Source organism: Leptonychotes weddellii, chromosome 2, assembly GCF_054177405.1.
Source record: "Leptonychotes weddellii isolate Sample4059 chromosome 2, ASM5417740v2, whole genome shotgun sequence".
NCBI lineage: Eukaryota > Metazoa > Chordata > Mammalia > Carnivora > Phocidae > Leptonychotes > Leptonychotes weddellii.
In genome coordinates, this window is record NC_138370.1 from 39,165,783 (window position 1) to 39,191,017 (window position 25,235).

Below are 25,235 nucleotides of genomic sequence, written 5' to 3' on the forward strand. Positions count from 1 at the left end.
TCGTGAAAAAATCTAACTCTATTTAGAATCTAAAATCAGAATTTATGGGTTAGACATACACCCATATACACAAAGGCTATCTATCTGTGCCTACAACTATTTCTATACCTATATATATTCATATATATATAAAAATTTAGTTTTAAAAGTGGAAAAGATAGGGGCGCCTGGGTGGCTCAGTCATTAAGCGTCTGCCTTCGGCTCAGGTCGTGATCCCAGAGTCCTGGGATCGAGCCCTGCGTTGGGCTCCCTGCTCAGCAGGAAGCCTGCTTCTCCCTCTCCCACTCCCCCTGCTTGTGTTCCCTTTCTCGCTGTCTCTCTCTCTCTATCAAATAAATAAATAAAATCTTTTTAAAAAAAAAAAAGTGGAAAAGATATATTTTCCCTTTATGAAAATATACTATGTTACTAAGCAAGTGAAAACAAAATAAAAAAATCCTAACATTACAAAAATATGAGGAATCATATTAAAAACTCACCCAATAAATTAATGCCATCATTTACAATGAGCTGTCCATGACGCAAGTAGTTCAAAATGGGTTCAAAGTACTCAGGACTTCGGTCAATTAAGAAAGCTCCTCTATGATCTTGCTTATTTCCCCAGACACCTGTATCACCATTATAGTGAAGAGAACCCCCCCACAAACAAAACCCAAAGTTAGAAATTTAAAAATTGTGTAACATACTAATAAGTTTTTACTCGTGTAAAAATTATTGATATCATTAAAAAGTACAGAAGGACAAGAGATAAGTCAATACAGCTACAAACAGATCACACAAAATGCGAAAACAATGTGTTGCACTCACCTTTGTCCTTAAACATGTGGGCCAGCATACTGTCGGGTTCTTTATTCACTAAAGTGCTCCTAAGAATTCAGGGAAAAAAATTGATTTCTCCATTTGTCTTTATAAACAAACATATTTAAGTCAAGAGTATACTCGATCCCAGCTGCTCTCTCAAAAAGATGCATGCTATAACCTGGTAGGAGTGACGCTGGGAAACAAAAACGTGCAATAAGTTGCCATTTGTCAAAATCCCTTCTATTCTGGCATTTCCTTTGATTCAAATATTGTTTTAGGTTCCTTTAACTTAAACACTAATCTATCCTTCTGGCAAGCTATTATATCACAATATTCTTGACCTAAATTTACATTGTTCTTATCCCTTTAACATAAGCAGTTGTAGTTGCTACAAATTTCAGTATTGTTAATTTTTACTTGTGTTGCATGTTTATTATCTGACATCTAAAAAACCTGTTCTAAAACCCTAAAATACTTGATACCTAAAAAACATGTTCATACCTTTCGTGCTTTCTTTGGAAGAACTTGTGAATCATTTTTCTACTCTTTAAAAAAAACTTACGAAAAAAATGGTTTAAGATCACATAGTACTGGAGTCTCTTCTAAGGAAATGAGCAAAACTGAAGGAAAGAACAAATACTGCATAGTGTCCTCTAACACACACCTGTGCACACATTCACATGCACCTACCGTGTAGTTGTAAAGTACCGTCCTCCAACATTTAAGGTTAGCCAGTCTGTGTGAGATCCTGACAATCCTTCAGGTAGTTTAGAATCTGTCTGAGGATCTAGAAATGACATGTAGAAAATAATAAAAAAAAGTTAAGATTTGATTAATGGGGAAGATGGCAATAAGCTTCATTTTTGACACTAAAAACACACATAAAAGCATACCAGTGCTACTAGAGACCCATTGATAGCATTTAAGACAAATCTGGTAAGGTATTCCCACAGATACAAGAGCACCATGGTATCAGCATCTTTGAAGGAAGAAGCTGACAGAAACAACAGGGTATGTGATGAACCTAAGAATTCCAAAGTAATCCATACTCACTTCAAAGCTCAGCAAGTCTATTTGAGAATAGCAGACTGAAAGTGGAAGGGCTATGTCCAATCCATGGGTGGATGATGCAAGTAGTTTGCAGTAAGATCTGAGGAGGCTGGAAATGAACCTCAAAACCCACCAGCCAAAACTCCCTTCTAGGACAAAGCCCAATACACTAAGGACAAGATGTTGGAAAAAGAATCCAAGTTGAACAGAACAAAGACAACAGAGACAAAAGAGAAAGGAGTTCAGATAAAAGTTAAAAAGGTCTAACACAACCAGAATATATGAGAAGGTGACTTCCATATTTTTTAATACTTCACACAAACAACAGAAAAGGGAACTTCAGAGCCATGAAATTAGAAAACCTTTCCTAAGTCAGCTCTCCCTTCTCAAGTTAAAGAAACTAATTTTCCACTTTAAATGGGCAACAGAAGATCCCATACAAAAATTTAAAAAAAGAATTACATCCCCATAGACAATGAAAATGTGCCAGAAAGAAATGCCCACAAAATAGATAAAAACTATAATCAAATATTCTAAACATGCTAAAAGAAGTAAATACAAAATATGAAAAGAACAACATAACCCAGAATTACAAAATTCACAAATGAGGTGAGAGAACTCAGGAGAGAATTAGAACTACAATGAAAACCCAATTCAGAAATGAAGATTAAACTAGAAGAACCAGGAGAGAATAAACAGGTAACACCTTAAGGGAAAGAAAAGATGAAAAAGAGGAAACCTTTAAAAATCAGTAAGAAATGAAGGAAGAGATGAAAAGGATTTCAAGGAAGATTTCCAATATAAAAGACAGGTGTAGAAGATCCAACATACAAACAATAGGAGTACTGAAAGGAGAAAATTAAAGCAAGGGGACAAAATAAATGCATAATTTAAAGTTCAAGAAATCTTTGCCGAAATTAAAAGAAGATTTGAAAGTATGTATCAACAGGGTTCACCACATATCAGACAGAAAGAATCAGCTCAGAACACTCAGAAAGAGCCTCCTAAAATTACCGTTTTTTAAAGAAAGAGAATAATCCTTTGAGTGACCTAGGAAAAATAATCATTATGAATGATGAGATTTTTTGGACACGAACATTTTATGCCAGAATAAGATTGAGTACAACATATTTAAGATACTTAAAGAAAGAAAATGTGAACTAAGGATTTTTTTTTAACAGCTTAATTGAGGAATAACTGATACACAACAAACCATACATTAAAGTTTTCAATTTGTTCAGTTTTGACATATGATTTTATATCCAGTCAAATTGATTTTCAAGTATAGAGGCCACAAACTGTTATTAACATGTGAGATATCAGAGAACATTGTTCTCAGAAGTTCTTTGTAAAGAATCTACTATAGAATAAGTTTCAGACAACCACTGGAAGCATCAACGTAAGGATTGGGGGTGAGCATTAAATACATTTGAAAGAGTAAAGCTAAGTGACAGTTTTAAGAGATAGTATAGTATATAATGGCTATGTAAGCTGATAATGTAGAAACGATACAATTATTTTTTAAGTAAGGATAGAAAGGAATGAGCATATGCAAAAAATGTTTAACTGCCTTTAGCAGTCATATTGGTAAAGTATTGGAATTGTTACTGACATTCTTATGTGTGTTTTGTGTGGGATGAAATGAGTACTTAGGACATAATTCTATTATTCCCTATGTCCCTGAAAACCAAAATTATTGATATGGAAGAAAGGAGACATAGGTGTAAGACAGAAAAAGTTAAATAAAAATCTTACAATCCTGATATAAACCAAAGTAGGAGTATGAACCCAGGAGATATTTTACCTCTGTATAATGTCATATATCATATAAACCTTCATATCATATAATATATATTACACATAAATTTCATCTCTAGCTAGTTATGTATTTCCAACTCTGTCCACCAAAAAGCCTAGTAAAAATAATGAACCCAGCAGCAATGAGCCTATCTGGCACCCAGACTGTGTTCTGAAATGACATTTCCTACTAAAAGAAATTAAGGCTTCTTGGAAAATGTATTGATCTGGGTCTGCGACAGAAGTATAAGATGAATACCTTGTTACTCCAGATAGTAAGGAAGCTATAAAAGACCAATGGGGTTGTAATAAAAGGAGCTGAAGAGGCTTCCACCAGCCAAACATAAAATAATGTGGGCATCAATAAACGCAGAGCATGAAAACATACCAAATATTTTTAAATCCAAGAGTTCGTAACGATAAGACAAAAACACTACTTGATTACTTTTTGTTTGTATGTGTGCAAAGAACCAATTAAGTGACAGCTGCTTGCTAACTACTTTGTTAAGCTAATGGATAAAAGCTGTGGAAAAATTTGTGCTCATCATTTTAAGGTAGAGACAGAGAAGAGAATGTACTTACTTCTAAGTTGGCAACTGCTTGTGTGATGATCCTGAGAACTCCCTCTACTCACCAAATACAATTACTGTGATGGCTTACAAAAATTACTAAATATTCAGGGTCAGATTGTATGGAGCTAAATATATCAAATACTCATTAAAGAACAGTGATGTTATCTAAGCCTTAGGCTCTCTCTCTTGAGATGCACAACTGTATAAGCTTTCTTCCAAATCAAAAGGTAGCGTACGTGTCCTTGTGTGTGGTTGATACCAAGTTATTTTGACTGATTTGATCTGACCACTGTGAATGATTGTCAAATGCTAACTTGTGCAAGCAGTACACTCTAAAATCTGTAACCTAACACACAGGAATTGCGACAATTACTATCAAGGAGAACGTATCCTAACAAAAGTTGTAGTTTCCACAATCGAAATGACCTTATCATGTCAACTTTGATGAATCTGTGTACTTCCAGAGCATTTTAAAGGCATGTAAAAAGATGAGGTATCCATTCTAAAATATGATAATATAATTCAAATTAAAACTTTACTTCGATACACACACATCCGATTTAGAATCAAAGAAGGTATGAAGATCAGAATGCTGCCATGAGATCCTTTTCAATATTAAGCTTAGTAAGTGCATGTAAAATATTTGCCATCTTTTTCATTTTGGCAGACAAAATTGGCTTGTAAGGAAGTCACTTACCAATAAATGGTTCTCCTTCACACACAAACAAAACATCATCATCCCTGGGGAAATCAAAATTTAAAAGCCACCATCAAAATCCAGAAATCACATTAATTATCAGTTGACTAGAGGACCTATACCTTAGAATTATGTAGAAGGCAGGTTTTGCTATCAATCTATATTGCAAGGAAGTTGACTTAAGTTTCCAGTGCTTTGCTTAACTTCTTGACTTAGCGGTCTTTGGATTTAAATTCAAATAAGGTCCTGCATGTGGAAGAACTTTTAAAATGGCAAAAACAAAACAAAACCCACTATGCTAATTATGTGAATTCAGCTTTCTTATCAACTGAAGAACACACGCTCATGCTCAAGGGATATGATTAAAGCCATGGCAATTTTTTTTACTTTAATTCTGTAACCCTCAATAAATTATTGGGGTTTTCTTCTAAATCATCAGCTGCTCTGTGCTTTGGAAATGAAAATACATTTTTATGTTACATCTAGGAAGAATATAATTTTCAAGTAGAACTCTGCTATACAAACTTACTAACACCCACCACACACCCAAAGGTAAAATGATTGCACATAATCCAAAATTCTAGATTATCAGTGTATATTCTCCTCCCCTGCCTCAACATATCTCACCATTAGTGCAAATAAGTGGTCAGAGTGTACACTGTGAGCCACAAATTCTTAATCAGGTAGATATTTTCTAGTTCAGAAGGCTTCATTTCTGACCTTCTATGTTGTAGAAATTTTTATTTCCTGTAAGGCATCACAGGAATGCATTGAATATTTCTTAGAGGCAGCATCTGGGTTAAGGAGAAATTTAGCTTGATGCAAATCATCCAAGAATGAGACTCAATTATCTATCGAAACGGAAAGAAGCTGGGAGACAGATGCTGAAAAACTAAGAAATTCTAATTGATTTGGATTTTAAAGCTACATCTTTTAAGTCTACAATCTTTTATACTTGCTCACTATGCCAATTAATTTTTAAGACAGTATGAACATTTGTTTTCTTCTCATTAACAAAAATCAACTACTAAACTGTGTGACCCAGGTAAGATATTGAACTTCTCAAATGTTTAGTTTCCTCATTTATAAAATGAAGAAATTAGAAGCAATTACCTTCAAAAGCAGTGTATTACATTGAAAGGTCATTCTGACCTGAGTTTAAACAAAAACTAAACTTTATGTTAGTTTTGTAGTTTTGTATTAGCTACTGTAGTTCTGTATTAGCTATTGTAATTTAGCGCATCATTATCTTCATACCATCAGTTTAAAAGACCTCATGCCTCGCCAATTAAATGAGGTGACTTGGGCAGAGCCAATACAAGGCAACGGGCAAAGTCAGTTCTTAGCGTTCCCCTCCCATCTTCTTTCTTAAGCCTCTTGCTCCAAAATTCTATGAGCCTATGAGAATGGAATGAGGTGAACTAACACTTGTTTTAAAGAGATAAATCTGCCTGGGATATTTAAAAAATAAAATCAAAACCCAACAAACAGAAAGTCACTATTGTGGAGGATCACTGGTGAGTTAACCCTACTTAAAGCTCTACCTTATTTAGCAAGTTTTTACCAAAATAGGTCTTTGTAAGGTTCATAAAATTCAAAACATTCTTAGGAAATGAACTGAACAATAAGCAGTAGCATTTAAATTAAAAGAGATCAATCAAATTTCTAACATTAAAAAAATGCATGTCCTCAGAGTCAGACGTTCTAGGCATCTGAATTTTGAAACATGCCATGATATTAGCCAAACCCAAATTATAAGCGGTGGGAAAAGAGGTAGAAAAGATGTGGTAAAGGGCGCCTAGGTGGCTCAGATGGTTAGGCATCTGTCTTTGGCTCAGGTCATGATCTCCAGGTCCTGGGATCAAGCCCCACATTAGGCTCCCGGCTGACTCAGAGGGGAGCCTGCTTCTCCCTCTCTCTCTGCCTCTCCCCCAGCTTGTGTGCTCTGTCTCTCTCTCAAATGAATAAATAAAAAATCTTAAAAAAAATAAAAAGATGTGGTGAAATTAACACCTGGAAAACACTCGGCAAATTGGTCATTCGACAAACTGATTTTTGGTGAACTGGCTTTGTGTAAATTAGTCATTTAGCGAATTGGCCTGCTTCTCTGTGAGGGCTATTTTTATAACAAGTAGAGAAGAATCAACATTTTAAATTTATCTTACAAAAACACATGTTCAGAGGCAATCAAGTCATGAGTTAATGTATATACATCAATTTTGTTAATACGAAAATAAATTCTGACACCCCTCCCAAATTGCATGTCTTATTAGATCCATCTCTAATAACAAAAAAATTCCTTATAGCCATGTATGAAATATGCAGAAAGACTATCAGAATATTGGAATGTACTGAGGATTTTCTACCTTATAGAAGTCCAAATTACTTAAATTCTAAAGAGCAAATTTTAGGCAATCATTTGCCAAAATTCTGTATTCTTACCAGTAATTAAACTACTGCTTAAGGGAAACAGCACAGCACCAAGATGTTGAGGGAACACTGTAGACAGCTTATAAGAAGGTGAAGGTTACCTGATCAGAGCAATATCATCGATCAGTCCACCTTTCCCATTATACACACTGGTGGCTTTTATGCCGAGTTTACTGCTGGCCACAGAAAGCAAATCAGATAAAGTTCCATATACAGCGACCACCTGTGAACACACCAGATTAATTTGGATAACTTATATAATGAATTTCATTACTTACAAATTATAAACCACCATACTATAAACAGGACTAAAAATCAGACTATCAAATAAAAGGAGATTCTGAGAGGTTCTTACATCTAATATTGCTGAAATCCAAAACTAGAGTGTAAGAAATCATCTCTGCGTGAAAATAATTTACAATCTTATGTATGTTAAATAACGCTCTAGATCTGAAGACAGACCCACACCTGAATGTAGGTTATGACATTTTCTAGCTGTCGACATGAGCCAAATTAACCTCTTTATGCTTCTGTTGTTTTAACAAGAAATGAATAAAAGTCACACCTATATCAGGTCATGAGGATGAAATGAGTTAATGCATGGCATGAGCTTAGCAAAGTGCCTGAGACCAATTAAGTCTTTATAATGTTGCTTTTATGTTATTCCTTTGTTATAGGAATGGTTTATTTTAAAAATAGGAATGATTTACTGTTTATGCTAACATTTACTACATCAACCACCACGTGAAAGGTAACAACTTCCCACTTCATTTATTTAATTCTTCAGCAACCACTTATAATTATAAAAGCCAGATTTTAGCTAACATTCTAAATACAGCCAACAGCTGGGATACAGTGAATTGCTCTCTCCTGCTTTACATCAGGCACAGTCTGATATATGCATAAGCAATGCAAATGCTTAGGTAGGGGGCTGAGAATCTCTACATGTAGTTTTTTTTTTTTTTGCTCCAGTATAATTTTAACTATGGGTTCCCAGTGGCTGAGTTGTATAGTTGTACTGTTATCGGTTAAGATTTCTGAAAATTACGAATAAAACATAGATGAGGGGCTGAACATGAAGAACGAACAGCCAATCAACTTCCCACGGGATACTGGATCAAAGTGCCATATGAAATAAGAAACAAGGCTGATCCTTTGGTTACCAGTGACTGGAGTTTAGTGGACCCTGAATTTTTAGTTAGATAAATGTAACGAATAGCAGGGTATGGAGGGAATTGCTTGTTAATATGGGAAAGTACAATCTTCATGGCAGAGTACTCAGATCCCCAACTGTTTTCTCTTGGATCATAAGGATGAAAGGACAGATAAGTATTGCAAGCTGGGAAATTCTAGGGAAGGGTTGTAGGCAAGCACAATTTAAAGGGAAGTAGGTGGATTAAAAGTCATACACAATCCAAGTGTCCTTAAACGGATGAATGGATAAACAAAATGTGGTATATACACACAATGGAGTATTATTCAGCTATTAAAAGGAATGAAATTCTGATATATGCTACAACATAGATAAATCTTGAAGCCATATGCTAAGTAAAATAAGCCAGACACATAAAAGGGCAAATATTATGTGATCCCACTTACATGACATACTTAGGCAGAAAGTAGAATAAAGATTACCAGGGTGGAGGGTGAATAGGAAAGTCATTGCTTATGGGTAGTTTCTATTTGGTATGATAAATTTTGGAAGTAGTGGTATTACACTGTGAATGTACCTAATGCCAATGAATTGTATGCTTAAAAATGGCTAAAATGCTAACTTTTGTGTTATGTATATCTTGCCATGGTAAAAAAAAAAAAAATAATGGAAAGCACTTGGCACAGTGTCTTGACAGAGGAGACATGCCATAAATAACTGAAACTTGAATAAAATGTGTCTCCTTTATTTCCTATCATTTTTTCACCTCCGTAATAGAGCCTGGAATTCTGTTACTGCAGATACATGTTCCTGGGAGAAAAGGAAGAGAAAAAATATAAGGCATTAGGTGCAGCAAACCCACTTGTGCTAAGAGAGAGGGTGTGGAGAGAAAACAAAAGAATCAAAAGCATAGAAACACAAGACACTGACCAAAGCAAATGCAAATCGACTTTTACAGCCCGGAAACTGTCCGGGGAGGGTAAGAAAATCCTTTCCAACATCAGCATTCTTGTCATAGTTCCTATTATATAAGAATTTTCTAATTGACCTTTGCTTCTTATATATTTTTACATGGCTTTGGTTAGCCTGACATTATCCCCTCCTTGCCAGAACACCAACTTTCTCCCCCAGCATTTCTTTTCACTTCTCTCCCTCAACCAGCCATATCATAAAACGGATGAAAATTTAATGTATCTATGTTATGCAATGGACACTTTCCTTTAAATAAGATAATCAAAAGGCCATCAATTAGAGAAAATAGTAGTGAAATTATTGCAAGAAATCTTACAGTTCTGTAGATTTGAAAAATTGCCCTTAAGTTGCGCTACCACACTTGTTTTTCATTTGGAGGGCATTTTTGGCATTTGTTTAACTAGATCACTTTAGCTTTACTCTCTTGAGCATACTAACAAATAAGATAGAATTATATTGCAAACATAATATTCAAAATCTGTCTTTCATATAAACCAATCAGAATATCTGATTTAAAAATAGATATATACCAACATAAAAATGTGATAGGCTTGGAAAACATTTTAAGTTGGTAAGAAAGTCTGTAATAGACTGGCTCATGTACCTTTCTTTATGTAACAACTTTGTTGGGGAGAAAGCAGCAATGGAAATCTTGTAATATCATAGATTTGAGCTGTAATTGTTATATAATAAGCTTATTTTAGTCCTCAGAGAGGCCAAGCATTTGTAAAATGATCATGCTAAGAATGGCTATATGCTCCCCAGGGTGGACCTGGAGTTCCCATGTTACTGGGATTATCTGCTTTAATAAACAAGGCTTAGAATGGAAGCATTCTATGGCGTAAATTGAGAAGTGCATCTAGTTAAGTTAATGAAAACCATATTACGTTACTATTTAACTTAACCCTTTCTAAATTTCAGACCCTAAGACAAGTGAAAGCCATCTACCACCTGGGAAAGTAAATGTTATACTGTGCCTACGAGGGCGTATCAGTTTAGTGAGTTTTAATTTGCCTTTAAACACCATTTTCAAATTGTAACCTGTGTTCTTCAAATTTAAAAATTAAAACCCGCACATGTACTTAAAGCGTTTTTTCTTACATGCCCATATTATCTATTAACTAAGACACTATCAATAAATACTTACTCAATTTATGCAGGCTGATTTACCCAACCAAACTATTAATCACAATTACTAAATTTACTCTACCTACACTTTTAGTTTAATACATTTAAAATTAGGGGTTTTTTAAATTTAAATTTCAGTTAACAGTTTAATATTAGCTTCAGGTGTACAATATGGTGATTCAACACTTGCATACAACACCTGGTGTTCATCACAAGTGCACTCCTTAATCCTGATCACCCATCCCCCCCCACCTCCCCTCTGGTAACCATCAGTTTGTTCTCTATAGTTAAGAGTTTTTTTTCTTGGTTTGTGCCTCTCCTTTTTTTCCCCCTATATTCTTTTGTCTTGGTTCTTAAATTCCACATATTTTTAAATTATTTTGTTCCTAAAAAAGATAACATAACTCTAGGTCAAGAAGGCAAATATTAAAATATTAAATATTAAAAAGTCTGACAAAATCAAGTGTTGAAGAGGATTTGGATCAGTGGGAAGGTTTATGCACTGCTGGTGGGATATAAATTACTGCAATAACTCTGAAAAACAATTTGGCATTTGAAAAAATTAAACATTCATATACCTCACATCCAATACAGTTGACTCTTGAACAATGCAGGGTTTTGGGGCACCAACTCCCCCTCCCCTGTGTATTTAAAAATCCACATATAACTTTTGACTCTCCAAACACTTTACTAATAGCCCACTATTGACCAGAAGCCTTACCAATAATATAGACAATTAATACATATTTTGTAAGTTATGTTACTCTATTTTTACAATAAAGTGTGCTAGAGAAAATATATAGTACTACAGGTATTTACCGAAAAAAAATCTACACATGAGTGGGCCCATGCAGTTCAAATCCATGTTGTTCAAGGGTCAACCATTAGGATAACTTATATTCACCAGAGCATTGGTTCTCAAAAGTGTGGGCCCTTGGGGTGCCCAGGTGGCTCAGTGGGCTAAGCAGCTGCCATCGGCTTGGGTCACGGTCCCTGAGTCTTGGGTCTGGGAAGGAGCCCCGCAACTCACTGGAGCAGGGGCATAGGAAAGTGGAGCCGGCTTCTTCCTCTGCCCCTCCCGCTGCTCATGTTCTCTCTCTCTCTCAAATAAATAAATAAAATCTTAAAAAAAAAAAGTGTGGTCCCGGGCGCCTGGGTGGCTCAGATGGTTAAGCGTCTGCCTTCGGCTCAGGTCATGATCCCAGGGTCCTGGGATCGAGTCCCGCATCGGGCTCCCTGCTCCTTGGGAGCCTGCTTCTCCCTCTGCCTCTCTCTCTCTCTCTGTCTCTCATGAATAAATAAAATCTTTAAAAAAAAAAAAAAAAAAAAGTGTGGTCCCTAGATTGGCAGCATTAGGATCACCTTGGAAATATGTTAGAAATTCAAATTCCTAACCCCATCCCAGATCTACTGAATCTGAAGCTCTGAGGGTGGGGCCCAGCAATGTGTTTTCTCGATTCCTCCAACTGATCCCAATGCATGCTAAAGTTTGCAATCCACTGCCCTAGAAAAATGCTTGCATGTGTGTACCAGGATACATACACAGGAATATTCACGGCAACACTTTCAATTTAATAGCAAAATATAAAGAAATAAACAACCCAAATGTCCATTGACAGGAGGACAGATAAAATGGGATAGTACTTGTATAAAATGGACTATTATAAAGCAGCAAAAATAACTAAATTATGAGGGACATTATGGATGTAATCTTAGAAATATTATATTGAATGAAAAATGTAAGTCCAAAAAGATTACATATGACATCCATTTAGGTTATGTCCCGAAGATGACAAAACAATATATAATTTAGTTATACATATACATATGTGGCTCAACTATTAAAAGAGACATGGCAAAGAGAAATACAGCATTCATGAAATTGGCTCACTTTATGGATAAGCAAGGGAATAGGAAAGTGAACAAGCACATTAAGTTTTGGTAATATACTTTTTCTTGCCTTCTGTGGCAGGTTTACTGATATTTGGTATATTATTTTCGTCTTAATTTTTATGCATATTAATACTCTTTATATGTATCAAATATATTTCTTAAATGTTTAAAGTTGAAGAGCAAAGTTCTTATTAATGTTTAGATTTCAATAAGCAAAGGTCACATAGATTTCACCTTCCTTCAACTTAATATAACGGATTCAAATCTGGATACTTAACACCAACAACATATTTCTGACCTAATATCAAAGCCAGAAGAAAACAATTAAGTCCTGGACTAAGAGTGTAAACACCAGGACAGAGGATCTATTTCACGTCCCATTATATCTGCAGTGAGCTGGCATGGTTCCTTGTACAAAGAAGGTAATCAGTTAGTTTTGGCTGAATAAATAACGTCTACAAAAGGTCTATGACTTGCACAGCCTATTCCTGAATATTCTTTAGTTAAAGCAACTTCTGTTCAAGAGGTACAGAAATTTTGAACTGACATCAGGTTTCTCAGAAATCACTCACTACATTCAGATGTCTGAGTCCTCATTTCAAATTCCTTAATGCTATTTACAGAAAATATCAAAAAGAGAAAAATGGGAATTCCAAGGCATATGGAGAAAGGATGAGAGGATACAACTGATTCTTTTGGAGCAACTAAAAAAGATAAAATTTGAAGATCCCAATTTTTTAGAATTATGGCCTTCAAATGTTTTGACTATGTACCCCATCAGTAAAACATTTTTGGGCATGTGCTCAAACATTTGTATATTTATTTACTTATTTATAAAGTTTATGCCACAGTCAGAAAAGAATATGATTTCCCAAAAACCTTTATCGACTTAGAATATGGAGCTGGCCAGTAAAAATCCCCTAAATATTTACCATTAAATTTAGGGAAATCCTGCCAAATATAAAATTGATTTTAAACACTGAAAAGGAACAAGAAAGGAACAGAAAAACATCTCAAATTGTCTTCATATGTTGGAAAATATTTTTAAACATCTTGCTAATTAGGATGACCTCATCTCATCATTGGCTAATGTTTCAAAGAACAATATACTCTTAGGGAGTGGCTTATTGTTAATAGCAGTTATTAAATAGGACTTCAAATAATCTTCTTTAAAATTCGGCACTTTTTGGGGTGCCTGGGTGGCTTAGTCAGTTGAGCGTCCAACTCTCGGTTTTGTATCAAGTCATGATCTCAGGATCATGGGACTGAGCCCCAATTCAGGCTCTGCGCTCAGTGGGAAGTCTGCTTGAAAGATTCTCTCCCTCTGCCCCTCCCCCCCACTTGCGCACATGTGCGTGCTCTCTCTCTCATAAATAGGTAAATCTTTAAAAAAATAAAATAAAATTCAGCACTTTTTGACTTCTCAGGTCCAGAAATCCTTTCCCTGCCCCCTCGTCCCCCAATTCTCATAGTTTATATTTGGAGAGGTGGTAGCTCTGCCATTTTCTCATCGCTTACTTGTGTTCACGTAACTAATATTCTTCAATCTGCAGCTTCTTTGAAGGAATCTTTTAAAGCCACTTGGCATTTTGGTGAAGGTTAATTTAGTTAAAACTGGATAATGCAAATCTTAACCCGCACTTGTGTGCTTCAGTACATCACAATATACCAAAGTGAACCAACCAGTGAAGAAGTTTTCACATGTGAACGCACTCCCTTCTCTCAGTAGACTTGAGACCACCTGACACATTCAGTAATTGAAAGTACTTGTCTTTATGGATTAAAAAAATCAAGTTTTAAATGTTTTTTTTTAAGATTTTATTTATTTTTTGACAGAGAGAGAGAGAGTGAGAAAGGGAACACAAGCAGGAGGAGTGGGAGAGGGAGAAGCAGACTCCCCACTGAGCAGGGAGCCTGATGCGGGGCTCGATCCCAGGACTCTGGGATCATGACCTGAGCCGAAGGCAGACGCTTAACGACTGAGCCACCCAGGCGCCTCCCCCAAAAAATCAAGTTTTAATATGATTTTATATTTCTAAGTAAAAATATAAAGTATAATATTTCTTCTTAAACTCCCCTGGGTCCTCTTGCACACCCTCTGTGGTGTACTGTCTCACTCTGGAAAGCACTGTTTTAGAGCATGCCCAGCCCTCTCTACAACTACAACATCAAAGCATGCACTAGTGACACTTATGTTTATTCAGTATACAGAAAAGTTATGGTAAGCATATGTAGTTCCCTGCAGTAACTCTGTGCCTCTCCAAGACCAGGCTTTATGGCCCGGTCTGGAAACCACTGAAGAAGCTTTATAGGAGGGAAACTTATTTGAAAAAACAGACACTTATCTTATGACCAGGAAGCAAAAACAGAAGCTAGGTTAATAAGGAGAGATTGAAAGTGACAGATATCCTAACTGCTGGATGGAAAATCAAACTCTAATAGTAGTGCTCTGTTTCAGCATGTTTTTCATGAACATCATGTCACGATCATGCCAATCCAGGCTAGCTCTAGTCACATTATTTATATAAACATGCAAGCTGTTATGTATTATTCTGTGATCTTTTGTCAAATAAGAGTAATTGTAGTTTTTGTTTTTTTTGTTTTTTTTAATCAGCTGGAGAGGACAGGAAACAGAACTCTGGCATAGAATATGTTTTCCAATTGAATAGTAAGGATTAGAGTATGATTTTTTAATATTGAATCATACTAGTATTCTCCAGTTTGGATCTTTATGATCTTCACAACATAAATATATTTATCTTCATTTACTTGAGATGGGTTTTTTCCAATCTTTTGAGACTCCAGAGAAAATATTTTTGAAACAAAAATTTTAAACCCAAAAACCTAATCTAGTCAAAACTAGATAGCTTAAAAAATACATATGGTAAGACTAACATAACCAATCTTTGAAAGAACAAAATTCAGTGGTTTCAGAGGAGATTTAGAGCACAGTTAAATATTTATGACTGAGTCTAAACATCTTGTCTTTCAGAGAGGAACAATGAGATGCTGGATAAAAAGGTCAATCAAAGGTCTGCTTTTGAGAAAATATTACAATTGTTTGGATATACTATTTTTTTCTTCCAGTAACAGTAAGTTTTAGATTCTTAGTAGCTAACAGACAACACAGGTTTAGAAAAAGTTAATGGTCAGAAATAATATAAAACTTGTGAAGTATATTTTGAAGTAACATTTATGAAAACTCAAGAACTTGAATATATGCCAGTTGTTTTTATGTATTAAGTCCCTAAAATCAGAATAACACAAAATTATAGTCAACAAACTAGACCGTGGTTCAAATTTTTAGAGCAGATTTATTTAAAATTTCAGAATAGTTGGAAAGCCATTTTTTATACCGGGGCACAATTACACTATTTAAAAACATACTGTTTCCAAAATATGCAGGAAACGAAGTACTGTATTCTGGCAAATAATATAGTGAGGTCAATTTACCTTTACCTTAAACTCTAAGGCATCGTTACTTCCAGATGTCATTTAGCCACATCATAAATGTCTGCCTTGAGCAGTCAAATTTTCCAAAGAAGCCGAACAACTTTCATGGGTGGGGCAAGCGGCTTGAGAAGGAATAGGATTCATTTTGGCTTGCTCCAGCCTTGGAAAAAATATTTGGTACCACACCCTCAACAAAGGCCGAACACAGCAACTAGTAACGTCAAATCAATCCATTTTAGTCTATTGTGACAGTCTTTCTAAGGAACTAAAACAAGGCGAAATAAAGTGAGTACGTAAGTTTGGCGGCGGCGGGGCTTGGGGCGCCTAAAAGACAAAGGTAGGAACCATCAAGAAAATGTCCCTAATTTTCAATTTTCTATTCACCCTACGATAGAAGAATATTTTATTTATCCACCAATAAACAGTTTCATTCTTTCTACCTGATCAACCTTCCGTGTCTGCCTTAGTTGTTAACCACCACTTTCTGGAGCAGACCATTACTCAGCACGAAGGTGGCAACAAGCGCCCTTCTACAGCCAGGGCTGGGGTCTTCGGGGTGGAGGTGGGAAGAGGGACATCAGCACCAAGCGCTCAGGTGACAGCGGCCCTCCCGTCGCCCTCCGAGTCCTCCGTTTTCCAGGACCCACACCTGGACGTGGGAACGATAAAGCACAAGCTGACCTGTGCTGGCCCCAGGGCGGCTGGGGAGTTGAAGGGCGGGCTCGGGTCAGGAATCCCGCGGGTTGGAAGGAGGCCGCGGGGACCTGACGTTCACCTCCTGGACGCCCCCCACCCCGGCGCACGCCCACCTCCCTGCCCCTCTCCCCAACTTTAGCCCTCCGCCGCCCTGCCAGCCCGTTCCGCGCTCCGCTGCCCTCTCCCCCAGCAGGCGGCCCGCCTCCTCCCGACCCCCTTACCTTTCCATTCTTGGGGCTGCCGTTAAGGAACAGGGTCACCCGCCTCATCGCGCTGCCCCCACTGGGTCCTGAGTGAGTCGCCACCCTCCCGCCTGGCTCTCCTCCCACCTTCTTCTTCTCCCGCCCTTCCCCTCCCTCCACCCACTCGGACTCTCCTCCCTTCGCCACCTTCCTTCTCTTACAGAGACACACACGCACGCACTCTCGGTCCCACACCCCAGGGTTGGCGGGTCCTCCTTCCCACCCCGCCCCTGGGCTCCTCAGTCAGCCTGGGACCCTTCCCCCACCTCTCCCAGACTGACTCTAAGCTCCACCAATCAACTGGCAGCGCCGGACAGCGCTCAGCCAATCCTCGCCCTGCGTTGGGTGGGCTCATACTAACCCAGCCCAGGTGGAGGGAGGGAAGAGAGATTGCAGTCCTGCAGACGGGAAGGGTTATCAGCCAATCAGCACAATCTGGAGCCGAACGGCGGCTCTAGGCGTTACTGAGCAGGCGCAAACCCAACACCAGGTAGAGCTCATCTGCATAGGGAGGAGGGGTTGGAAGGAAAGAGGTGGAGCTCTAGCAGGGACCTATACAAGTCAGCTCCCCCTCCCACTCGCTCAAACCACGGACGAAACGGCTGCTGTCTGGACTGGGTGATTGGGCAAGAGTCCTCCCGTCGTTCTTGCCAGGATTGGTCCAATGATTCTTTTCGAAGTTTGCAGCATCCAATTGAAAGACGGGGGTGGAGCTAAGGTGATAACCGAAGGGTTCCTCCGCGAGACTCTCACGGAAAGTAGTCCCCCCGGATACAGGTTAGCCTCAGCAGGTCTCTCTGGTCGGCGCGTCACCTGCAGCTAGTGGTGGCTTCTCTCGAGCTCACCAAACCACTCCTGGTTCTGGGACGACGAGGTAGAGGCCCGGGAGAATTCGGGGTGCGCGTGGACACGTGTGGACAGCGGCGGCGTAGAGATTCGTGGAGTAACGCCGGTACCGAGGAGGCGGGGCCGGCGATTTGAATCTGGCGGCGGGCGGCAGGCAGCGGCCGGGCGGAGGCGAAGGTAGGGATCGCGGGCGGCGGGGTTGGAGTTCCTCGGGCCGGACGAGGCAGCTCCAGGCGGGCGACTTGGCGGCCGACAGTTGCCTTATCGAGCGAACAGTCTGCACCTGCACGACACTCACCCGCGGTGGAGCGTTCCAAATAAACCCAGTGGGAGGAGAGCCAAGCTGCGGGAGTGAGAGGTAGGGCAAGGACCCTGGTCCAGCAGAGCTGCTTCTGGGGCGTGCTTCTCAAAAGCGTGTTCTTACTTATCCTGCTCCACGGATATAGTGGTCCTCCTGCTACCTGAGCCGGGCCGCCCGCGTGCTTTCTAAAATGCAGATTTCTTGGAGCCCAGCCAGACCTACTTAATTAGAATTTTTGGGAATCCGCAAAGCTGTGTCTATAACAGGGTACCCAGATGATTCAGATGTTCGCCCAGGTTGAAAAGCCATGGCTTCTAGTGTGAGGTCTGCTTTGTTTCATCCTCAACAGCAGTTTCCTCCATTTCTCTCTTTTTTAAAAAGCTCTCAAATACTCTCGACATCTATTTTCATGCCTGTAAAGGTTGTATTAGAATTCAGTCTTGAATGAGAATCTTGATCTAATAGTTAACTTGGAAATGAGGGGGTTTTTTTTTCTTCTTTCCTTTTTTTTTTTTTTAGATGGATACCAACTCAAAAGACAGCGAGCCTCTTGAAACCAAGGAGCCTGATATTCGTGATACTGGTATGTAGTGATCTCTTGCCTCCTTGTGAAATGTAAGGTTTAGGTATTTGTTTTCATAATGATGTTTAGCCCTCACAATATGTTGTCTATTTCAGAAAATACCTCTTTCATTTCGGGAAACGGGAGGCTTGTAACTCCTCAGAAGCATGCACCTGAAGGGACTCCTAATGGTTGCACACCAGATACTTTCAAGTCACCTTTGGATTTTAACACAGTAACAGTAGAGCAATTGGGAATTACACCTGAAAGCTTTGTAAAGAACTCTTCAGGTAAAAGAAGTTGTCCTTCTATTGCAGTGCTTTTAAAGTTTAAAAATAACTTTAACTCAGTTTTGTTCATCTGCTTTATCTCATTACTTTGACTCTGCAAACGTTCGATTAGGGACATTTCTGTGAATATGTACCATGCATCTAGCATAGCAGACTATCAGGTTCCTAGGGCACCCAGCATGATAACATTCAACAGTGTGCTCTGTGCCCAAACTGGAAAAGAAGACGTAGGTGAATCACTTTTTGACCTGACTCATGAGATATGGGATATGTTTACTCTAAGTAGTAATAAATTTTATGCTCACATATGGTAAAAATAAGAGAAAGTTGAAGAGCAATTAAGAAAGATTGGGGTATGCCTCTTTCAAAATCACAAACAAAATTGACTTGGGCTAATCTTCAAGGAGTAGAAATGAAATTCACCTGTGAAGTCAGATTTAGCTAAGAGAGGAAATAAACATGGAACTGGGATTAGATTGGAGAACAGCATTTAGAAATGGAGAGTGAGGGAAGGCTGGAAAGTCAGAGGGCACTAGACTGGATAATGCATGATGTAGACAAGACCACAGTGGTGTGCCATTCTGTGTTCCCTTCTCAAGAACATTATTCATAAACCTTTAAAGAAAAAACTAGATTTATTTTGTCCTCTTCAGCATATGCAACATAGTGTGTGGAAGGTGGATTGGTATCTCAGAGAAAAAAATGATCTTGAACAATTGAGAACCTGGGAGTACATGTGCCTAAGTGGAGAGCTTTCCTTTCAGTTCTTGGGGATAAGAGGACTAATTCAGAAAGAAGAGAAGTTCTTAGTCCAAAGCAAGCTATTACCCATCCCTGTGTGCAAGAAATATGAAACAAAAATGGGAACTATTAAAATGTGTTCACGTGTTCATTCCATAACTCACTCTCATCAGTGCTTTCTATATGCCAGACACTTTCAGAATCATGGAATAAATCAATAGACAAAGATCCCTATCCGACTGACCATGTGTGAGTAATTTCGCCTATAATACTCTATTTAGATTTCTGTAATAGGTGTTTATGTGTTCTCTCTTAGGCTGGTATATTACAGGGAATTCAGTACATGATTACCAATGATTGCCTTGCTTTGTTCCAATTTAAAAGAGTTTTTGTTACAGGAAAGGCCTCATCCTACCTTAAAAAATCCAGACGACGCTCTACAATCGGCGCTCGGGGCTCCCCTGAAACAAACCATCTTATTCGTTTCATTGCTCAGCAGCGGAGTTTAAAGATGGCAGAGAAATCTTCTTTGACACAGAATTCCCCTTTTCTGGTATGATATTCTTCTAACTTCTGTCATGAATTCTCTGGGGAGAATGTTTTGTTCTGTTACAAAGCTTTTGTACCGTGTTTCTACCTTCTTGTGCATCTCATCTGTTTTGGATCTGGGGAGATAAGGTTTTCTCTGTCTTACAGAGAGTGTTCAGTTTGCATTGATGGTGATGTTGAGCATGGCTAGGTTAAGAATTGGGAAATCCTGGATAGAAATGGTTTTCTAGAGGAGCTATTTTATTTTGCAGGGGTTTTTGCCGGTTAATGTTTTTCTCTACAATGAAATGAGGCAGTGTTTTTCAACCTTTTTTCTTTTAATATTTTTTCTTTAAGTGTCTAATTTTTTTGACTCCTACATGTTGGCATGTAGGAGTAAGAGTTCCCCAGGACAAAATATATTTGGGATAACCTGGCAAAAAGGAAAAAATTACTTGTCTGCTAATGAGGAAGGATGTAGCTATTTTTGCAGATTTTTATCAGAATAATCCATGTTCCTAAAAAGCCAAATAGTGTACAAGGGTTACAATGAAAGACAGTTAATCCTCCCTCTTCTTGAAGGACAGCTATTTATATTGTCTCTTTTGGTCCTGGCCTTCCTATTTTATTTTATTTTTTTAAGATTTTATTTATTTATTTGACAGAGACAGCGAGAGAGAGAACACAAGCAGGGGGAGTGGAAGAGGGAGAAGCAGGCTTCCCGCTGAGCAGGGAGCCCGATGCGGGGCTCGATCCCAGAACCCTGGGATCATGACCTGAGCCCAAGGCAGACGCTTAACAACTGAGCCACCCAGGCGCCCCTGGGCTTCTTATTTTAAAACGTACTTATATAGCCACTTTATTTTTCGGTTTTAGAGACTATGCACAGGCTATGTAGTGTGGTGGTTCTCAGAGATTATCTGCCCATCCCTGGGGATCCCTGAGTCCCATTCAAGAGGCCAATGAGGTTAAAACGGGTTTTTGTAATAGCACTGAGGTGTTTGCCTTTTTCCACTATGTTGATGTTTGCACTCACAGTGCGCAAGCAATGGTGGGTAAAACTGAGCGCACCAAGCTGTCATTTTCCACACTGCTAAGCCTTCACAGGAAATGATAATGCCAGATTCATTTAATATCCTTGATGCAGTGAAAATTGTAAATTTTATTAATTCTCCCCCCCCTTGTGTATTATGTGTGATTGAAATGGGAAGTATGCATCAGGCACTTCCAAAGTACATACAGAAGTATGATGGATGTTTTGAAAAAAAATCGTGTGCATAGTTGTTTTGAGCTGTGATCTGAACTCTGGCCACTTTTTTTCATGGAGCATCATTTTTACTTGAAAGAATGACGGACATCATGGTTAGTCAGACTTGGGAATGTGAACAATATTTTCTCAAAAGGAACCGTGAACCTGCCACTTCGAAGAGAAACTGAAATATTTCTTACTGATTAAAAAACATGAGTTTTCAGGAGAAAATCAGAATTTTGGAAAACTTCTAGGCAGCACCGTGAGCTTGAGAAGTTCCCACTGGCTAGACTTTTCTGATGAGATCAGTGGAGATATTAATGAATTTGATTTTTTGATATTATATAATAAAAGGGTATCAATATTTAGAAGATCTGCAGAAGTAAGTGAACCAATATTTTCCTAACAACCAGTGCATGCAAAATATACCCTCAAATGCAAGAGACTCGCAGATTTTAACATAACAGAATATGAGAAGTTCATTGATAGGATTTCATATTTGACATTGCAACTAACTTTTAGGAAATCTTTGTTGAGTTTTATGTTCCATGAAAGAAAGAATAGCCACAGTTCTGAAAAGCCTGTTAAAACATTCTTGATAGCTATAATGCACACGAACTAGGAGCCTTTGGTGTTTTCAATAATTTTAAGAGTGTAAAGACTTCCTGAGAACTGCTGTTAGGATAGGTACGAACATGGACTGTGGAGCTATTTGCTGAGGTTTGATTCTTGGCTTTATTATTAATTAATTGTGCCTTTGGCAAGTTACTTTTCTTTCTTTCTGTCTGTCTTTCTGTCTCTTAAGATTTTATCTTTATGTAATCTTTACACCCATTATGGGGCTCGAACTTAAACCCAGAGATCAAGAGTTGGGTGCTCTATAGACTGAGCCAGCCAAGCACTTCAAGTTTGTCTCAGTTTTCTCACATATAAAATGGGGGTGATAATAATAGCAAGGTTTTTAATGAGGATGATTAAATTAGTAGAGATGAAGTACTTAGAACTGTGCCTGGAACATGGTATGCATTGGATTTACTATTGTTGTAGTTATTTCTGTGAAAAATGAGGATTTTGCTCTTACACCTCCTAGCCATAGCTATCCTAACACTGTCCCCTGTCCCCATCCTTCCAATACAATTATAATGTTTGTTTAAATTAGGACTTCGTGTGTGTTATTTAACCATGTAGATATTTTTCACAAACTGCCAGGTAGTATGCTATGGTCCCATTTCTTCTCTTCCACAACTTTTGTTTTTCCTCTAGTTAATAAGTACTTTTTATTATTTTTTAGTTTAGTTTTTTATCACATAATTTCATCCCCAAACTTTGACAGATCTGTAAACCCTAAGGGTCTGTGGGTTCTTTTCTTTTTCCTTGGTGTTCTCTGTCTTCTGTGGCTTGCTTGCCATCTGGGTCTCCTGGACAGCTGTCACTGTGATTTCCTTTTCTTCTGTTTGGATTTTTCTGTTTCCTTGACCTAATATCTTTCTCTCTTCTTGTTTTACTATCTCATTTTTCTGGAGCCTCTGCATATCTGATGAAGTTTACTCCACTAGCACATTTAGATTTTGGTTTGTCTTAGTATAGAAATCTAGGTTGCACATATTTTCCATAAAAATTTTGAAGGCATGGCTCCATTGTTATTTTAGCTTATGGAGTTGAAGAATCCTACTCGTTCATTCATTCAACACATACTTTGATTCCCTATCTTTTGCATGGCCTGCTTTTTCATTTGAAGCTCTGTTCTTGATATTAAAGAACACTGTGGGCAGTTGGGGACATTATATTTTTATGGATGTTTTCTTCCTCCCCTTGCAGGATCTCTTTGCCTTCAGGTTCCATGTTGCTACCTAATTAGTTCAGGCTTTGTCTCATGCTCAAATATTTCTTCAGATGTCTGGTGATCTGTGACGCTCTGTTCATTTTTAAAAGTGAGTCACTTTAAAAACTTGACTGAGAGAGCTCAATGTGCATGGTCTGGTTTCATCAACTGGTGGATTTCTGTGTAGACATGGCCACTTTTTCATTCCCAAATATCAGAATTCTGTGGCTCTTTTTTTTGGCAGATCTGTTTTTTCTGAAAGGAATTCCTGGGGATATAAACCTGAGCCCTGGGACTCAGGAAGTCAAGTGTCAAAATGGAAGTCAAACTGTTCACTGAGAAGACTTGGACAGGTTCTGTTTTCAGTGCAGGCTCTCCTCTCCTCAGCTGTTTGTGGAGTCTTAAATCTCATGGAATCCTGAATCTCTGTGTTCCCTCCAAAATGTAAAGGTCCTTTCTTCTTTATGAAGAGACCTGTGGGTTCAAGTGCTACTGATACCCTGTTCTGAGTCCTGTCCTTGACCCTGGTTTTGAGAAATACCTGATGCTTTAAATACCTGAGCCTTTCTGGGGTCTGCTGCAGGTCTGCTGCAAGTCTGCTTGTTTCCTTTTGTCAGAATGCCATAAAGAATCCCTGTCGGTTTCAGCTTTCTCTGACCTAAGTCCGTTTTTGTTTGTTGACATTCCATGTCTGCTGTTGGTATTTCTGTTTTTTTTTTTTCTTTTCCTTAAGGGTATGCCTACAAATATATGTGTGTGTGTGTGTGTGTGTGTATGTATATAGAAATGTACATATGAAAACACCCCACACCCATATCATGTGATTATACGTAGTAAAAGAATTCCTTGAATATATAGCTCTAGTATCTAGCACTGTTAAAAGTAAGGGCTTTCCACTTGAGCGGTTTTTATGGACAATCAGTGCTGTCCTTTGATCTTTCGAGATTTGCCTCTATAGTAAATACCCTTGGTGGCTCTACTCTTTCAGTTCTCACCCTATCTCTTCTTCCCTTACTCAACAAATTTATTGACTGCATAAATAATATTAGTTTACATGTTCTAATTTACTGAAATGTTCCGCAAATATACTAGTAGTACTTGTTTTTTTCTTTTTGTAAAGTGTAAGGGCCTCTATGCTTACATAATTCATCTCTTATTTTCTCCACCTTCTCTTGCTTTGTTTTTTAACTTTTTTTTTAAGATTTTATTTATTTATTTGAGAGGGAGAGAGAGAGAATGAGCAAGAGCGCAAGAGCAGGGGGAGGGAGAAGCAGACTCCCCGCTGAGCAGGGAGCCCAACGTAGGGTTCGATCCCATGATGCTGGGATCATGACCTGAGTTGAAGGCAGATGCTTAACCAACTGAGCCACCCAGGTGCTCCGACCTTCTCCTGTTTTAGAGGAAAAGTTGAAGGGCAGCCGTTCTCCATCTTTTCTCCACTACTCTTGCTTTCATTCTTGACTATTTCAACAAGCACGTGGATGATCGTCCACCATCCCGGCAAGTCAAGCTCCTTGACTTCTGTAGCTCCTATGATCTTTTCTACCTCAGATGTCCGCTTATGTGGTTCCTTGCTACTGTATCACCTTTGAGATCTTCTTGCAGCCCACCTCACTCTGACCCACATTTCATCTTTCCAGTTCACTTCACAATTCTCTCATCTTATCGAAGCCTCCAGACTATTGATCTTACCGCACTTGTACTGTCTACTGCTCACTTTATGTCTCTCTCACCCTTACCCAGTCTAGATCTATGTTCTAACACTTTGAAGTTTTCTTACAAACACGTTTTTCAAAGTTTTAAAAATTTATATAAATAGGGGCGCCTGGGTGGCTCAGTTGGTTAAGCGACTGCCTTCGGCTCAGGTCATGATCCTGGAGTCCCGGGATCGAGTCCCGCATCGGGCTCCCTGCTCGGCAGGGAGTCTGCTTCTCCCTCTGACCCTCCTCCCTCTCATGCTCTCTGTCTCTCATTCTCTCTGTCTCAAATAAATAAATAAAATCTTTAAAAAA

General features: G+C 38.4%; 2 protein-coding genes across 8 annotated transcripts in view; one reads left to right on the plus strand and one right to left on the minus strand.

Annotated features, from left to right (window-relative positions):
- KCTD9 (potassium channel tetramerization domain containing 9) overlaps positions 1 to 17,012 on the minus strand; it is a 38,490-nt gene extending 21,478 nt beyond the window's left edge. The window contains exons 1-6 of the mRNA XM_081810354.1: positions 16,864 to 17,012; positions 7,449 to 7,570; positions 4,918 to 4,961; positions 1,492 to 1,588; positions 808 to 866; positions 480 to 608 (exon numbers count right to left, since the gene is read on the minus strand). Of these exons, the coding sequence (XP_081666480.1) occupies positions 480 to 608; positions 808 to 866; positions 1,492 to 1,588; positions 4,918 to 4,961; positions 7,449 to 7,570; positions 16,864 to 16,911 (499 nt within the window). The 5' untranslated portion in view covers positions 16,912 to 17,012. The remainder of the gene's footprint in view (positions 1 to 479; positions 609 to 807; positions 867 to 1,491; positions 1,589 to 4,917; positions 4,962 to 7,448; positions 7,571 to 16,863) is intronic.
- A 446-nt stretch (positions 17,013 to 17,458) lies between these two features.
- The window catches only part of CDCA2 (cell division cycle associated 2), a 47,856-nt gene continuing 40,079 nt past the window's right edge, over positions 17,459 to 25,235 (plus strand). Inside the window, exons 1-4 of one of the 7 annotated variants that reach the window (XM_081810332.1) lie at positions 17,459 to 17,602; positions 18,551 to 18,614; positions 18,710 to 18,883; positions 20,023 to 20,177. In XM_081810332.1, the coding sequence (XP_081666458.1) occupies positions 17,549 to 17,602; positions 18,551 to 18,614; positions 18,710 to 18,883; positions 20,023 to 20,177 (447 nt within the window). In that variant the 5' untranslated portion in view covers positions 17,459 to 17,548. The other 6 variants (XM_081810328.1, XM_081810337.1, XM_081810340.1 and 3 more) reach the window with 6 other exon arrangements.